The sequence below is a fragment of the Stenella coeruleoalba genome (genome assembly GCF_951394435.1).
Source record: "Stenella coeruleoalba genome assembly, chromosome: 4".
Lineage (NCBI taxonomy): Eukaryota > Metazoa > Chordata > Mammalia > Artiodactyla > Delphinidae > Stenella > Stenella coeruleoalba.
This window is the reverse complement of record NC_137149.1, coordinates 111,807,216-111,825,634: the sequence shown is the minus strand read 5'-3', so window position 1 is coordinate 111,825,634 and position 18,419 is coordinate 111,807,216. Positions and strand designations below refer to the sequence as shown.

General features: G+C 38.8%; 1 protein-coding gene across 2 annotated transcripts; it reads right to left on the bottom strand.

The window, feature by feature from the left end:
* Positions 1–711: 711 nt before the first annotated feature.
* LOC307185899 (neuropeptide Y receptor type 2-like) lies at positions 712–1,866 on the bottom strand (the record flags this gene model as incomplete). Of its 2 annotated transcripts, XM_079920457.1 has the most annotated exons (2): positions 712–1,430; positions 1,770–1,860. In XM_079920457.1, 2 exons carry the CDS (start codon positions 1,858–1,860, stop codon positions 712–714), a joined length of 810 nt encoding a protein of 269 aa, XP_079776583.1. The 2 variants fall into 2 exon arrangements, with proteins under 2 accessions (XP_079776583.1, XP_079776582.1); XM_079920456.1 differs by having other exon boundaries at positions 712–1,866.
* Positions 1,867–18,419: the final 16,553 nt, after the last annotated feature.

Sequence of the window (18,419 nt, the reverse complement as noted above, 5' to 3'; positions counted from 1 at the left end):
ATGGTTTACATTTCTCTGAGAATTTCAGCCTTTGATTCTAAGTTGAAGAAACTTTTCGTTAAATGTGCATTTGGTTTTAAAAAACAATTGGCTAACTGGGTGGTAAAGATTCCCCCCATCATTTGCCAAAACACTAATTACATAGAAAATTTTGGTCTATTATTTCCTTGAAGTCATTCAAATAGTTGGTAACATTTACCTGCAGTGTTCTCTGATGGTTTTAGTCCATAGGAAGAATAACAAAAAGGCAAAATACAATAAAGAAGAGTCTGTGGCTTTCTAGGGAAATTGGTGTTGACAGCCTTTTCATCAGATGAGGGGGGAGCAGTGAATTATACGTCATCCCCATTCTAGGCCCTAATGTGATATTAAAGTCAACTTTTTTACCCACCACCTCTTAGCAATGCTGATAACACCAACTACTTGTTCACGTTTCCTTCACTCTGGGAAACAGTCAAAACCATTTCTCTCTGCTTTTATTCGTAATTCAACCTACAATCTAAGCAACTGTAAGCAAACTTTTGTTGCCTTGTCTTTGAATTTGAGTGTGTTTACTAGACTCTGACAACCAGTTTTCCATGAATTACACTGCAGATGTTTCCATTCAGATGCTTCCTTAAAATGGGAAATGAGGATGCACCTGCACACCCCACTCAACCAGGTTTACAGCTCTGGTCAGATTCATCCATATATTTTCACATGGCAGTTGCCTTAGACATTGGTAACCTCTGTGAAAGAATCATTGGGACCATTGTTCTCTGTGGCTTCTAGGTTCTTTTTAGCCTTGAATGTCACAGATACCTCAGAGTGAATGGCGTCTAACCTCTGCTCACAGAAGGCGGCTGAGAGGAAAGCCTTTCTGTAGTTGCTGTTCATCCAGCCATAGAGAAGGGGGTTGGCAACGGTGGAGCACATAGCAATGATGTGGAACACAGTGAAGATAAGTTTGTACTCCTTCAGGTCCAAGACTTGGTTGTCAATGTCGACAGCAAGTTGGAAGGCATGGAGCGGCAACCAGCTGACTGCAAATACCACCACCACACACACCAGCATTTTGGTGGTTTTTTGCCTCCGCTGATGGTAGTGGTCATTAGCAGCTCCAGGGGTGACATGGTTCTTAAGTTTACTCCAGATACGAGTATAGGAAACAGAGATAATGTCCAGAGGCAAAACATACAGGATTAATAAGGAAGAAAGACTGCAGACAGTGCCATAGATGCTCTTCTCCTCACCAGGCCACTTCTCAGTACAGGCCACAGTCTCAAAGTCCGGAATAATCTCAATCAGTGAATACTCCTGGAAGATGGCCAGGGGGTTTGCTAGCAGGGCACTGATGTCCCAAGCCAAACCAATAATCAAGAAGCTGATTCGCTTGGAAATCTTGCTCTCCAGGTGGTAGACAATGCAACGATGCCGGTCTAGGGCAATTACTGTCAAGGTGATGGTGGACACTTGTACCACCAGGCCCTGGGCATAAGGCACCAAGTGGCATAGGACAGGACCCATTTTCCACTCCCCCATTAAGGTGTAAGTAAGTGTAAATGGCAAGCACAGGGTGTTCACCAGAAGATCCGCCACAGCCAGATTAGCAATAAAAAAGTTGGTTATTGTATGCATGCTCTTGAATTTGATCACCACATGGATCACCAAGGAATTGCCAATCACTCCAAGCAAGATGATGGTGCAATAGGCCAATATAAGGACGATCTGTACCTCAATCAGCTTCGTGCTGTCTATAAGCTCCGGCTCAGAGTTAGGGGCCAGCTCCCCTCTAGGAGTGGTGTGCCCTGGACCGAACTGCTCCACTTTCATTTCTTCCACTGTCTGGTTCTCATCAGCCTCTGCACCTAATGGGCCCATTTTCATCAACTAGCACAAGAATCTACAATTTAAAAAATGAACAAATATGGAACGAGGAAAACTCAAGGGTGCAAGGTATATCACAAATGGATTGGTTTCATTTTGCTTGGGGCTCAAAGTACCTGTCCTCTGATCCCTAAATTTGCATATAGTAGAACATTTCAATAAAGTGGACCCTTAATTGGTCTATTCACAAATATGGATGAATTAAATCAGATCCCTGAAATGTATATTATGAAGGCAAAATGTAATGTCTATAGTATAGACACAATTCCTTTGTGAATGCGACCAAATTGATTCAATCCATTTTAAGTGAGATGGATATTACAAACATTATCAATTAATTTTATAACTGCTATAAATTCATCGAATTAATTTTAAGGTAGATAAAGTTTGCTTCAATATCCTGACTGTTTTCAATTTATAGATATAGCAACTAATTTCAAGAAAAGAGACAAATATTAAAATCCTTGGCCTGGTGCTTGGACTTTAGGAGTATAAAATAGTTAAGATAAACTGAGCAGATTGTTTCGTAGCCAATTTTTCTAATGTAGGGATTAGCGTTAAAAATAGCAGCTTTTTTTATGATCTGAAATAAATTTCCTACCTGACATACAGCAGAATCCTACATAGAAACTGTAATGAAAATATGTCCAATCTGAATTTCATCTCTCTCTAATCCCTGAATACAAAAGTTTTAACACCTTTCTTCTCTAGTGACCCACCTCAACCTCAGAATCCTTCTGTGTGTCCTACTTAGGTCAATACTATCCTCATTAATTAAGCCACGTAAAGTTAAGAAGCAGGTAACTACACGGGCTTTTTCATCTCCTTTAGCCCACATGTTTAAGAGACCCCTCAGACTACTCTTAAATATCTCTCCCAATGGTCCTCTTATTTCTACCACATTAATTTTGTACTTCTTGATTTCTTACTGTAATAACCCTAATAGTTGTCTAACTTATCTCCCTTTTCCCTATCCTTCCTTCCTTCCTTCCTTCATTTCTTTCCTCATTCATTCACTTAACTAATATAATTAAGCATCTACTAAATGCCATACGTGGCTCCACTCTCATGATGCTTATACTTATTCAAATGTGCATTCAGCAAGTATTTAAAACCCACTGTCAGGAATTAGGATTTGTGCTGGGGGAAAAAAACAACAGGATAGTGCCCCTACTCTAAAGCTCTTACATTTACTGAATAGAGCATACTCTGACATTAAAGTGTTTTTTTCTGAAATTCAGATGTGATCATTTCATTTCCCCAACATCTCCAAATAATACTAATCAGTTTCTAATATAAAGTTACCTTCTCAAGTCTATAAAAACATCCGGAGCCCAACATCATAATGGTAGTACTATTTGAATATGCTCATAATGAAAAAAGGCTGCCACCATTAATTCAGAACCTCTTTGAAATGAAGTTGTTTTTTATTAATTATAATCACATCTACCTACATTGGTAGCTGAGTCATATTTATTCATGCCACAGACAATGTCTGGCTGAGCCTGTTTGCTCAGCTCCATTCTTCCCCTGATGCTGGAGGGCTGATTCTTGCAGACCATATTTCCAGGCACCCAGGACATTGGGATGCTGGCTGCGCTTGGCCAACAGGAGGCACTGGCAGGTAACTAGGAGGCAGGAGGAAGGGAGAATCCAGAAGCCACTGTACTCTTCTCCCTCCCTCTCTCCTCTTACCAGTGCCTTAGCCATCCCTCTATGGCTGGCTCCCATGGGAATGGTCTGCAGTGATTTTGTTTCCAGTGGAGGCACAAGGTCCCTGGATTCAGTCATACTGCTTTTTCCCTGTGTCCCTCTATCTGGAGGTAGTAATGATTCTTTGTTCTTGCTAATCCCTGTGTGGCCTCAACATCCTCTGCTTGGCTTCCATCACTCGTGTAACCAATTTTCTGCATTAAATTCCTTCTCGTTTGCATTCTTGAATAGGTTCTGTTTTGCATGATCTGCTGAGCTTCCCCTGCATATATATTTCATTAATTTGCTCTCCCACTACAGTTGCTGCATGTACAGGCTGATAACACTGACATACACAAGAAAACCCCAACTCCACAGTATGTCTGTCATACCAAACTACTTCCAATTCCAGCAACACATCAGCCTTTCTCATGCCTCTCTGCCCTCCCTATTCACTTATCTCGACAACCTGTGCTCACTTCTAATCCTGCAAGGAGCCCATGACACATCACAGTTGTTTTCCTTCAGCCTCCTCACCACAGCTGTGTCTTTTAGGACACAGTCTGGACTGTTTCCATCCATTGTTTAAATCTTAGCAAATAAGGAAAGCACAATTTTACTGAATAATTGAGGTCAGCAAAGTACAAAGTAACAATTTTGACCCTTTCCTTTACTGAAGATAATTGCTTGTATAGGATTCTTGCTCTGATATGACATCTCTGTGCTTATTTTCTTGTTCTTAATCAGGTAACCACCTCTACAAGAAAGTTGTTCCAAGGTATAATCTCTGATTAGAACATTAAAAATTGTTAGTCAGTACATACCACAAGGAAACTTTCTCTCTCCAAGGGCTAAACACACACACACACACACACACACACACACACACTAATAGTTGCTTATCACAATGATAGAGATTTTCACATACTCATGCATTTTCTTTACTGATATATTCTCATTCTCTCTGCATACATTTCAAATAGAATGTTCTAGAGTCCAGGCCGCCTTTTGCACTTGCCTCCTTTCTTTAGTGATTAGAGAAAGTGGAAACTAACCATTCAAATCTTGGAGTGTTTTATTTGATGGGCCCTTTCATTTCCCTTAGACTAAGAATGAGACTCTACAGAGCACAGTCAATCCTGACAAGTCTTTAACAGAACTAATGAGACTACAGAAGGTCGGAGTTTGCAGCAAACTAAATTGGGAGCAAGCCCAAGATTGAAGGTTATTAGGAGCATATTTGATTTATTAACTTATTTTGCTTTTTCTTTTCAGTCTCATTTTCTTTATTCACTTCTTTAAAGCTTCTCTACAGGAATGATAATTGATCTACAGGGTATTAGCATGTGGATTCTAATAGCTGTTCTCAAGCACACGACTGGCCTTCAACCAGGTCAGAGTGTTACCCAGAGAATGTATAATTTTATGACTGCACTTCTGGAAAAGTGGAAGAGGATAAGAAAGTACACAGAGGGAGTCGCCAGAGTCAAAACTCAAAAGCACAATTCAAAGATGAATAGAAAAGGGGAAAAATGTTTCCATGAAATAAGGTAAAAATGAGGCATCACACTGTTCAAGACATTCAAGGAGAACTGTGAGTGGTAGTTTTCTTGAACGAGTGAATCATTATTCAGTTATAGAACTATTTCTTCGTAGATAGGAAAATGGCTTCAGGACTTTTTTCCCCCAGAAAGTCAAAGAACTTCAAATTATCTAAGTGGGAAACAAGTTTATGCTTTGACTCCATATTTAAATTTGTGGGGGTTTTTTTGCAACAGTTTTCTTACTGTCACAGGTTGGCCTTAGTAAAAACTTAATACCTTTACAATCACAAAACTTTCCCGGAATTTTTCTCAGGAAAGAATCCCAGAAAATATGCCATATGCCCTATATGTATTAGTCCTGGAGAGAAGGGGTGTGGACATCCAAGAATGTTGCATTAAGACATGACCATTTGCCTGATAAGCAGAAAGTTGAAAATATTCACCAAGGCGATTGGGAATGTACCTCTTCTGTCTATATGAGCCTCTGACCTTTGAAAACAGCACTGTGTATTTCGTGTCACTGAGTTTACACGATGTGTCCCTATTTCCAAAAGCCTTAAAGCTTTTCCTTTTGCCTCCTTTTTGTCCATCATATGCTCCTACCAGGGAGTGAGACCTTCTGGTGCAGAACCAGCGAATGCTTACATGAATGTGTCCATTCTTGAACAGCTTTGGAGAATGCAGTATGACCTTCCCCGCTAAACAGGTGTTTGATTTTTAAAGAGGCAGGAACAGTAACAACCTGCTGTTCTGGAAAGATAATTACCTCTCTCTAAGAAGAGTCAGGGAAATAGTCAAGACTCTTCAATGGGTGAGGAGTAGTCCAGTGAGTGTAGAAAACAGGGATGGTCTCACCCACAATGCCCATCTTCGGCCTAAATGTGGAACAAAAGCCCCTACACTCATGAGGACCTCCCCCAACCCTCTTCAAAGGACCCGAAAGCTTCTTTTGGGGTGTTCTCATTACCAGAAGGTGAATCAGTTAGGACTTACACTTACTGACCCGGCCCTCGCGCTTCTGCTGAGACGTGGAAGCCAGACGTGTGCCGCCTGTCAGTTTGATGATTATCTAGCTCGCCGACCCGGAGAGGGCACTGGGCGGTTCCCAAAGGCAGGCCCAGTCCATCCGATCCGACGGTGCTGGGCAGCCGCGCGCGCGGGAGAGCGCAGCGTCCTCCTGACAGTCGGAGCCGCTAGGAGGTTTGCGCCCCTGGGGGCCGCAGCCCACCTCCGCAGCAGAGCGCAAGGCACCGTCCCGCCCCTCACTGCGCGGCCAGAGGAGCGTGTGGGGATTCGAGGCTCCGGAGGCGGGAGGCGCATTCCTCCCTCGAGGAAAAAGAAACAGGGGCGGAGGGTGGGGGACAAGGGTCCCTCAATGGAGAAGGCTGGACGGAAATTCTCCGTGCGATGGAGCTGGAAACAGAGTCCAGGTCTCTCCCCCTGAAGGGCTTGGAACGCGCGCAGCGGGACCCTGCCCAGAGCCCCCTCCCGGGACCCCACAGCCGCCTGCAACGGCTTCTCTTCTCCCCTGACCCCCACTGGCCACCCCCAAGTTTGATACTCTGGGTGTTCGCACCACTCCTACCTTCCACCACCCCCTCCCTTCTTCTCCCGCTCCTCAGTTCTATGAGAGACGGCCCGGCGAGGACAGACCCCGGACTAGGGCCGGGCTCACCACATCCTCCGAGAAGAGGCCAGGGCCAAGGCCAGGGCGAGGGCTACGGCGAAGGCGGGGCGGACAGTCCCAGCTGCGGGCGCTGAGGGTGAGAGGAGATCTCGAGCTGGCTCGAGGCAGCTCTGGGAGGCAGAAGCCCAGCGACTTGGCGGAGATGGTAAAATCCCACAACTGCAACAAGGAGTCGCTCTCCTTTTTTCTTATAGGAGCAGAGGCGGGGGGCTGGACCCCGCGCAGAACCACGGAAAAGCGCCGCACGACTGCGCGCGGAAGACCAACCCTCCGCCAGGGCTGGAGCGCAGGGCGCCAGTGCAACTCTAACTGGGCGGTCGCTGCGCTCCAACGGGAAGCAGAAGCGAGTTCAGATCCTGTTTGCCCACGATCAATTGGTTGCAATTTCCTGAACTGGTGTCTGTTGACAGTTTACAAGTTGGGTAGTGCGCATTCAGATTCAAAAGCCGGCAGCCCGGGTGGTGTACGCTGCTGCTCGGGTAAAAGCTAGAATAAGAAAGGGAAAACAAAGGGTCACAAAAACAAAACAAAACAAGACAAATCTAAATCTTGATCTGTCCAGTTAGCTGACTTTTGGATCCTTCGCTCTTTGGTCATGACCCAAGCTACTCGTGCCACGATGCGCGCGTGCCTCCGAAATGCTCTCACCAGTCTCCTCCTAGCGATGCCCTCTGCTAATGGCTGGAGCCCGCCAGGCTGAGTTAAAGCATCAGAGCAAAACAGGATTGCGGAGTCAGTCAACAAAGCTGCGGGGTCTGTTTCCTCAGTATTCCTCCCAGAAACTCTTAATTCAGAGCCATTCCTTCTCGCAGTTTTCAGCCAATCTCTCTTCCCCTTGTTCATTTTTAGAGGGGGCAGCAGAGCCCATCGAACTAGGAAAACAAAAGACTGAAACTGGAAACCGAAGCCCTTCCTGCAATATCTTGTGCTGGGGCTTAGCACACATTACTTTCCTTGTATGCATCAGTCTCTTCATTTCTGAAATGAGGATGATCATACTGCTTCACTTGAAATTTCTGTGAAGTATAAAAAAGAGTAAGCTAATCAAAAAATACTCTCCAAAATATTAGTTAAGTCTTCTTGTCAAAAGCATTGAGGTTTCAGTCTATGAGGGTTTGCCCACACCCTGATAGTGTTGCATATGTAAGACATTTTTACTCAGCCTAATCTGAAATTGATCTTCTGGCTAGTGTAGAATTATGCCCACAGTAGAAGAGAAATTATTGAGAAAACAAAGAAGCTTGGGCTTTTCAATTACCAGTAAACAAAAATACACAGAACTGGAAATATCCAAGATGTTCTACACAGTTCACTTAAAATATTTTTGTACATTTTTTACCTTGGAGAAATATTCCTTGTTCACACATGTGTTTTCTGCAACAGGTTCCATGTTTCTTAATATATTTGCACCAGTGAAGAATGAACTATGTACCAAGGAGCTGTAACTCTAGAAGAGTAGGAGTGGCTTAAAACAACAATCACAAAAACAAATACACAGGAAAACAGATGAGTGCTGTAATTGCTTTGGAGGACTCAGCAGATTTCACTGACATAGGTTGCACAAAACAACTTTGCCTCCTTTTAAAACTGTTTTTCAGAAGCATCTTAGCAAGCACATACAAATATTTGTCTCACTCTCTTATCGACACGCATGTGTCTTAGAAGAGTCACATAGCTCCACAAACATCTAATCAGCAGTCCTGTTAAGATTGCATGACTTCTTTGATTAATGTTTTCCAATAAAGTGCACAATTGCATGAGAAACTGATCCATGGAAATTAAAGTTGCTTTATTGTGTGTCATATTATCAAGGATAGTTTTGACAATTAACTCAACACTTTTTTGTGCATTAAGATCTAACATATCTTTTAGTGTGCACATACTCTGTAGTACAGCAGCAGTGAGCCACTCCGATAAATGCCAATAAACCCCATCAAGACACTGATAGAAAGTGGTGGTGAAATATTGATTAATACAAATTGAGACAGGGCACAATTTTTACTGCCTGATTTCTGTTGTGTCAAATCATTTAGTTCCTTGGGCAATTTCACATCTAACTAGAATATGTTCTGATTGCTCCTCACATAGGGAGCAGACTCAAACTCAAATGCCTTTAGCTTGGGCCAATGACCTCAATATACCAGCAGCCTAGGCTGCAGTAGCCAGTAGGGAGGGTTGGGGGCTATCATGTGTCAGAAAGCACAAAGCACATGCTTCTTCTAAAGGAAGAGGCTGCTTCTCAGACTCCACTGAACTGCCCTGCAAAAATATAGATTCAGTATTGTGAGATCTGATATTTTAAGAGAAGAAAAATCCATATTATTAAAAACCTTCCAGATTTTATATGAAGGAAATTAATTTTTAAAACGTCAACCCCCAGGTGGCCCAGATCTGTGCAGACCAAAATAAATAAGGAGATATAGATAGGGATAGATAGACAGACAGATGGATAGACAGATGGATAGATATCTGCAGCCTGGCCCATGGGCTTCCAATATTGTAACCTCTCATATTTGTATGTGATGTTTGACAAACCTCCTAAAATATCCAAAACATGACTCTCCTACCATTTTCCCTACCCATAGACCATTCCTCAGTGCATAAAAGAATGCAGCCAAATATTAATTGCTAAATAAGTAATTTTTTCCCCCACTTCTGGTTGAATAGGTGTTCTCAATGAGACTGAAGTAAAGAACATGGTGAATAACTGAACAATTTGGTATTTTAGATGGTTGGAATGAGAAATTTCACAGAAGTGCTTCATTTAAAAAAACAGTTAGATGATGTCAGGATAGAAGGCCATTAATGATACATAGTTTTTAAAGTAAATCATGATATGGATTTCCTTCAGTCTAAATTTATTTTGAGAGCAAGGAAGCATCCTCCAATGTGTAAATAACTGCGTTGTTATTTTGATTACAAAAGTAATTTATAACGATTGTAAAAGGAGCAAAGAAAGAAATATACATTATCTAAAACAATGTTTTCCAATAAAAGTTTCTGGAATGATGGAAATGTTCTATATCTGCACTGTCTAATATGGTAGCCACTAGCTACATGTGGCTATTGAACACTTGAAATGTGGCTAGTGCAAATGAAACTGAATATTAAATTTTAATTTTTTTAATAAAAGCACTGAAAAGAACAAATGTGTTTTGATTCCTGGGGGAAAGTTCAGAAAGCTATTTTTTTCCCCTTAATGTCAATGTTTCCTGAGAGATTATTAAATAAGCTTCAAGCCATACAACCCTAACTTAAATCACAGACAGAATGAAATAGTGTAGTGCAGCTGGAATGTGGAAGCTGATTCCAGAAGGAGAAAGAAGTAAGCTCCATAAATCAGGACAGCAGCCCAAGGAAGGGAGGAAGAGCAAAGAACAGAAAGAGGAAGGACAGCAAACCCATGCAGAGGAATTCTCTAAACCCAGTCATGTAAGAAAAGCTCAGTGAAGCTTATTAGCTTTTATTAAATAATGTACTTAAATTCTCAGACTGAAAAAAAATCCTAATAACAAGTCCCTAGTTAGGAAATGTTAACAATCAGCTTAGCTTAACAGTTAGTTATAGTGCTTCGTATATTTGAAACTGACTCTGTCTTGCTTTATTTAAATGTTCAATAAATTAGTTATTTATTCTTAGGCTTATTAAGTCCTTTCTACAGAAATTATTTTTGAAGTTTCAATAACACTCTCCTATAGTAAAAAATTATGGAGCCTAGCTATCCTAATGTCCATTTTGTTATACTGTTGATTCTCAATAGGTTGTAGATATATTTCTGATTGGATATGAAAAGGAACAATGGGAGTTAAGTTCATATCTGAACAGATACAATGGAGGATGTACCAAGTAGACATAGAAAAAGAGACTATTTTATGTAAATGGAGCTGCAAGTGTAATAGCTTTTAAATTAGTCTACCTTTTTAAAAACTAGCCAGTCTAATCAGAGTGAAATGTATGTTAAATCCTAAACTGGACATAAATATCATTTGCTATGATTTGTATTTCTATGGATTCTGGATTTTTATTTTTGTTTTGAATTTTTAATTACAGATTCAAAGTAATTAAGCAGGATTGTAAGCAACATATGCAGCACTTTGCTGAGATTTTTATCTTTTGGTGATCATCCAAATGGATATTGAGACTGGTAAAGGGCCAAATCTAGAAGGATATTTAAATGCAAATGACTTACAGTTAAAATTTTAACATGGAACAAAGGAAGGGATATTTTTATGTGGAATTCAGAATTTAATCAATGCAAATGTTCATTGGATTATCTGAAACGTGCACAGGAGGCCCATGGCTAAAGGGGAAACCTGCACTCTTTTAGAAATATCAACTTTATTTAATAAGTGTTTATCCTTCTAGCATAGAGACATAATTTGATATATATTTTTTGAATCATACACTCGAAACAAATTTAGTTTTAAAATTTTCTCAAAAAAGTACAAGGAAAATCAAAGCTCTCATACTAAATTACTATTATTGGTGTATTTTGAGAGATGAGAAGTCAAAGATTTATATATAGTTTTCACGTTATTTTGGAGATGATGAAATGGCTTATTCAAAGTAAAAATTTCAAAACATGAAATGAATAATGTAAGTAAGATTAAATTCAGGACTCACTACTCTTTGTAGTAAAAAAGAATTATATAAAAATCCATGTAAACATTTTATTACTCACAACTCGTCAACAAATCTTTATAGAGTATATAATTTGTTATAGGTACTGTGCCAGATGATGTCCATACAAGGCGAATGACACAAAGACCTGGTTGTTTCTAGTCCAAGTATGTAGACTTCTAAATAAAGAAGTACCATAAACAGCTTGAGATTTTCTGGTAGACTTTGACATAATGGATTTCAATGCCAAATCTGGCCTCTGTACTCCAACACAGAATTAAATCTTGGAGACACAGTTTTGGGTAAAGTAAAAAAGAATAGGTTTATTTGTCAGGCAAACAGGGCCACAGCAGGCTAATGCCCTCAAAACTGTGTGTACCAACCTGGAGGGGGTAGTGAGAAATTTTATAGTAATGGTTCAAAGGCAGTGTGATCAGCTCATGGACATTATTCTGATTGGTTGGTGGGGAGGTAATCAGGAGTCAGCATCATCAACCTTCTGGTTCCAACACATCTGGGGTCTACGTGCTTGTGGGCAGCATATAGTTAACTTCTCCCACCTGGTGGGGGTTTCAGTCTCTGAAAAACAGCTCAAGGATATAGTTATGTGTATCCCTTGAGAGAGAACCAGGACCTGCCCCAAGGCTGCACTGTTGTTTCTTGACTGATCCTCCCTTATCTCTGCATTCCCTCCCTTCCCCGATTAGCAGCTGTTTGAACCTGCCCCGTTGGAACTCAGGGAAGGCCATGGAGGCTGAATGAAGCCTATTTCCTGTAATCAAGAAATGAGGAACTCAGAAAGGCTTTAGTGCCCAGGATCCCCACAGGGTCCTGCTCAGTTTCAATTTGAGGCCACGAAGAAGGAATGTTCAGTTTTTGTTTTTGTTTATAAGAAGAGTTGTGTGAGTGGAAGGGGAAGAATCAGGGAAGTATTTCATGCAGGAAGTAACTCAACTCAATGTAAACCTAGATAGAGGCCTTCTTGGCTTTACCCAGCACTTGGATACCATTTTCTGTTGGAAATAACCTTCTGAAAACCAAAGTATCATGCATGGGTGATATATTCAGAATCTTTTGTTGAATTCTTGGAAATGATTACCAAGACATTCAATTTAATCATTTAACATCTAGATCACACTTGAATAAGAAATTCATTTCCTGGGATTTAGTCTACATTTTCTTTATCATCACTGAGTTATTCTCTCAACATTAATAACTAAAAGCAAATATTATAGAAACATAACCTTCTAGCAATTCTGTCCTCTGGCATCTTTTTGATTTCTTCCATTTTGTGAGAGTATAAAAAATAGCTATAATAAGGCTTTTGACTGATTCAGTCATCCTGCTCTTGGTTTGCTAGCACACTGAAATATGATAAAGAAATTGTTTTGTTTGGAGACACCAGTTACTTAATTAAGTTTACCTGTCATGCGGAGAGCATACAGAAAATGTAAATATTGCCTTCTGTTAAGTGGATTATATGTTGTAACCTAGGTATGATACTGAGTATATCTAGATAAACATAGTGGAAAAAATACAAATGTGGAATACAATTATGAACTAGGGCTATTTTTATCAAACGGTGGTGCTAGGGTTCCCTTCATCAAAATCGTATGAGGTCCCTCATAATAATGCTGATTCCAAGATTCTACTGTAGACAATGCAGCCAAAGAAACTCTTGGGGTAAGAGATGCATTCTGCAATTGGCAAGCCCCCCAGATAATGTAAATATATATCTACTTTTGACAAGCACTAGTCTAGGGGGAAATCTCTCTTATGCCAATAAATAAAGGGGCAAATAAATAAACAAGAGTGACAGAACAGAATTTTATCTGTATTATTTAGACATTTTATGTTCTTCAGAAATTGCTGGGCACTTTTTCACTTCCTACTGTTCATACAGATTTAATATGATAATGCATTTTGTTTCCATAGATAAAATTATTTGTAGATATAAAAGTATCCAGTGTAAATTCCTTAGGGACATATCTCTTTGCTTAATTTGCTTTCTAGTTAGGAGTCAGAGAATCACTTCCGTAGAGAAACAGTCCCTCACCATGCTAAACAGGTCAAATTTGCCTATCAGAGAGCTCTTACTCCCCTTTGGCTCTTCAACACATGTAACACTTTGAATTGTGCACTTCTATGTGATGCTTTTACTACCTGATGAACAACTATCTTCCCAACTAGAACTTGAGACCCTGAGGGCAGCTCTAACTCTGATTTAGCCACCACTGTATCATTTGCCTCTAGCACAGGGCCTCATAAACAGATGACACTAAATGTATCTTGTACATTTGCATGTATAGGAGAGGTATGAAAAGGTAGTCTTCCAGATATTCCTCCTTTTAACCAGTTAACATCATTACACAAATTTTTTGAAACTATCTTCTCCATCTCTCTTCATTTCCCCTTCCTTGCTCCATCACTACCTTGCCCAGTTAGATTTCACTTCTCTTACAGACAATTCTGAGCAGATCTCTCCCTCCTTCTTCACCTCCTCTTCTAAGCACAAGTTATCCTTCTCCACTGCAAGAAAAGTATATATTCCTAAACTGCTGAGAAACTAGGTATCCCTGAACTGCTAAAGAAAGTCCATATTCTTCTGACTCAGGGATGCAAATCTTTCGATTCCTTCTCGATTCCACTCTTCACACAAGTTCTTATTTCTAAAGTTAATCCCTGCTTGTGCCTGACATAAATAATCACTCACACATCTGAGAGGCAGCTGCAGCCTAGTGGTTAAGTGTGAAAGGGCTGGGGTTACCCTACTTAGATTTAAATCCTTATTATGCCATTTATTCACCATCCATTTTGGGGCAACTTGCTTGGGCAAGTTTTCTGGGCTTCATATTCCTCATCTGGAAATCAGAGTTAATAATACCCAACCTATAAAGCTGTTGCAAAGATTAATAGATGGGACAATATACATAGAGTATCTGACACTGCAGAGTGTTAAGTCTAGCTCAGAGTAGCCTCTTAGAAAGTATTAGTAATTACTATCAAATAGGTATCTTGCCTTCTCCCACTACATGTCAGTTCTCAGTTAAATACCTTTACCTGATCCTATAATCTCTTCCATTACATCTTTACTCTTAAACACCACATTTCTTAAAACTATTCTTTCCTTACCTCCTACTTTATTCTTATCTACTAAAAAGTAGATACTCATTCCTACAAATATATTCCAGGTGATTGTAAAGCTACAATGGGTTATTATCCATATCAGGCAAACACTGGGCCAAATTTTTTTTCCTTCCCTTCTAAAACTCAATGATTTCCTCATGTCCAGAGATTAGGTCTAGAAAAGATTAGCTGTCCTGGGGTTGAGAGTTTAGAATGCTTTGCTATGCACTAACTTTAATCTTAAGAGTTGTGCAACTCTTGCGGTCTTACATATAGTATTCTTTAGTTGCGTTTGTAAGTAGTGACTCCATACATAAAGTACAATCCTTGTTTCTTTGTAGTGGGCCTGTCTTACATGAATAAATGAGAATCATCCTCAAATATTGTATTGTGTATAATGGTCTTCACTGCATAATAAACTTGCCCAATTGTGCCTTGGCATAATGTAGGGCAGATTATTATTAAACCTATGCAAGTAACTATATTGTTTTGTAAAGTAAGAAAACTCAGTCACAATATTTGTTTCCAAATTCTTCAGGGTGAGAATCAGATACCATTTAAAAATATATTTCATTTTACAAATGCATAGTTTAAAATCAGTTTATAAATGCATAGTCTTCTAAATTGAGGGCTAGAGATAGCTTAAGAAGAAAGAAATAAGGCCTCCCCTTATATTCCTTATAAGACAAAAACATAATATCAACAATATTGCAAATAAATAATCAAAATAAAATGTCCTTTTTCAGTATTTTTGGTCCTATTAATTTTTGACCCACTGGATCTTGGATAATTCCTCTGCTTTCATAAAGTTGTCCACTTCTGGACTAAAAAGAGCCCTAGAAATCTTGACTCAGTACCCTGGCACAACCTCAAAGACACACAAGGTGAATCTGTACACAAGACTTTATTCTTTGAAGTATCAGTTTTTGAGTTTCTGTTACAGTCCATTCCTTGAAGCTCTGAAGCTGTTCTTCTTGGCTTAAGACAAAAATTCTGATCTCAGCTTATAGTAAGGCTAAAAGCCTCAGAGTAAATGTTATAGTTGCAGGTGAAACAGAATGACTATAGTTCATTTATTGCCATAATCAACAATATTGGAAAGGGAGAGAGTAAACTCTGCTATTGGGTATAACATATAACTCTTCTATAAGAATTTAGTTTATGTTTCCCCTGAGCCTAAAGACACATCATCAGTGAGGGTGTTAAAACACCTCCAAAATCTTCCAATCTCTGAAAGATCTATATTAGCAGCATTTTAGTGTACAAAGTGTACAAAGTTATCCTTCTCTTGAACAACTCTATGCCTGGAAATATTACAAATACTCTTGGAGCTAATTAAGAAATATGAAGCATAACAAAAAATCTAATTGTTTTCTTATCCCTTTTATAATGTGAATGAATAAAACTTTTTATTTTCTATAGCATTTTTAAAATAATCAGAGGCATAATGCAGTCAATCCCCAGCACAGAAAATTATTACAGATTATATACAATCTGGGCAGATTGAATAGAAGGTAAAACAAACAAATGATTTACTATACCTTGTTAAGGGTAAGCTAAATGCTCTACACAATGTTATTCTACCAGAGAGAAAACCATGTTCTAGATGTATTAATATGATATTTGAAAATAAAAAGATTGCAAGCTCCTTAAAAAATACTATCTGAATAAACCCTCAACCTGAGTGAACTTTGCCAATATTTTAACATAATAATTCCTTCATACCTTAAGTAATATAAACCAAGTAATAAATTTCACTTCTCTCAAACTTTATTCAGCTAATTGTACAAAATCAAGTTTTGCCCTTTACTAAATTCTTTTATATTTTGGGACAATCTCACACTTCATTTTAGAACAAATCTTTTTTCTTCTTCCTTTGAGAACAACAGAAAACTTCATATTTCACACACATACATGCTCCTACCAGAGGCTCAAATACCAATAAGAACTATAGCATTTAACCAAGTTAGCTACCTTCTAACTTCTAACTGAGAGTATATAAATGGTAATTATCATACACAGGCAATTCAGCAGACAAGAAAATCTCACCCCTTAGAGTCACACACATCACTTTTATCTCTCTGGAAAGTGACAAAAATAACAGTACACATTCATTAGCAAGACCCCAAAGTATAGCCACTTTAATACACTAAACTAAGGATCAAAGTGACATATAATGAAAAACTATACCTAATTGAAGAAGTGAAACTGTCACTACTTACAGATGACATGATTTTATATATGGAAAACCCCAAAGACTTCACCAAAAATCTACTGGAAATAATAAATGAATACAGTAAAGTTGCAGGATATGATTAATATACAGAAATCTGTTGCTTTTCTATACAGTAATAATGAACTATCAGGAATGATAAATTAAGAAAACAATCCCTTTTACAATCACAACAAAAAGAATTTTAAAAATTTAAAATGAAAACCATGCCTTATGGCCAAGGTATCAGTATTCTTTCTCAAGTAAAAAGTTATCCAGGGATCCAAATATTATTTATTAACTGGTTTAGTATTAGTCCAAGGTTGTAAAGTTAACTAAGGATCTTCAATATCATGGTTTAAGCTGACACATTAGAAACATGATTACTGCTCTATAAAATAATTTGTCACACTGGATTAATTTAGATTAACGCAATTTTACATTATCCACAATCATCAACATTGTGTTAGCTTATTTGATCAGTAAAACAGTATAAGAAATCTAGGAAGTTCAGACGAACTAATATCAATTAGTATTAAAACAAACACACATCTGATAATTACATCAGGGAAAAGTCAGAGCTGTGTTTTAATTTTTATTATTATTTATTTATTTATTTACATTTTTACAAGAGATAAATAAACTGACACCAAGCATTGTAAATGGATGACCACAACAAAAACAACGATTACAATTATCAAACACAAAACACACTCCTACTATGTCATAATATTGACATTCAGTCCAGTAATCCTCCACTGTAACAGCTCCTTTATTTTGCAGTGAAAATAAATTTGTATATTTTTTGCCTCTGAGTCCTTGTGGGATTTTTTTTTATTCAAACAGAAAGTCACAAAAATTATAATCATCCTCCTCAGTTCACTCAGTCTCATGTAATTAATTTTTTTTATCTTGATCTTTTGTTAGCAGTTTTATGAACTCATGAGTTTTCCATTAGAGTTCTGAAAATGCTTATTCATTCAGTTCAGTAGTATAGTCAGTTACCAGAAACCTGTACCTGTCAGAGTCTTTTCCATGAATTCCTTGAAGATGAAACCCTTTTATAGGAACATTTTTGCAAAAGCATCAGAGTACACCCAGAACTTTCTGTAAAGGACAAAAGACTTAAAAATGACCACGGGGCTTCCCTGGTGGTGCAGTGGTTGAGAGTCTACTTACCGGTGCATGGGACACGAGTTCATGCTCCAGTCTGGGAGGATCCCACATGCCGCGGAGCAGCTGGGCCCGTGAGCCATGGCTGCTGAGCCTGAGCGTCTGGAGCCTGTGCTCTGCAATGGAAGAGGCCACAACAGTGAGAGGCCTGCGTACAGGAAAAAAAAAATGACCAGAGTTAAAGATTTGATGAAAGTTCATAATCATGCAATTGACAAGGAAATTTAGTTATTTCTGAGATATACATTTTAAAGTAATAACTAGAATTATGAATTATAACATACCAGAACATAAGATTTTTAGAAATTTCATGTAATCTCCGAGCATTTATATTAACATATTTCCATACAAGTAACCAAAGAAAGTTTACTATTAGTTGGGTTTTTTTGTTTCTTTCTTTATACTGCAGGTTCTTATTAGTCATCAATTTTATACACATCAGTGTATACATGTCAATCAAAATCACCCAATTCAGCACACCACCATCCCCACCCCACTG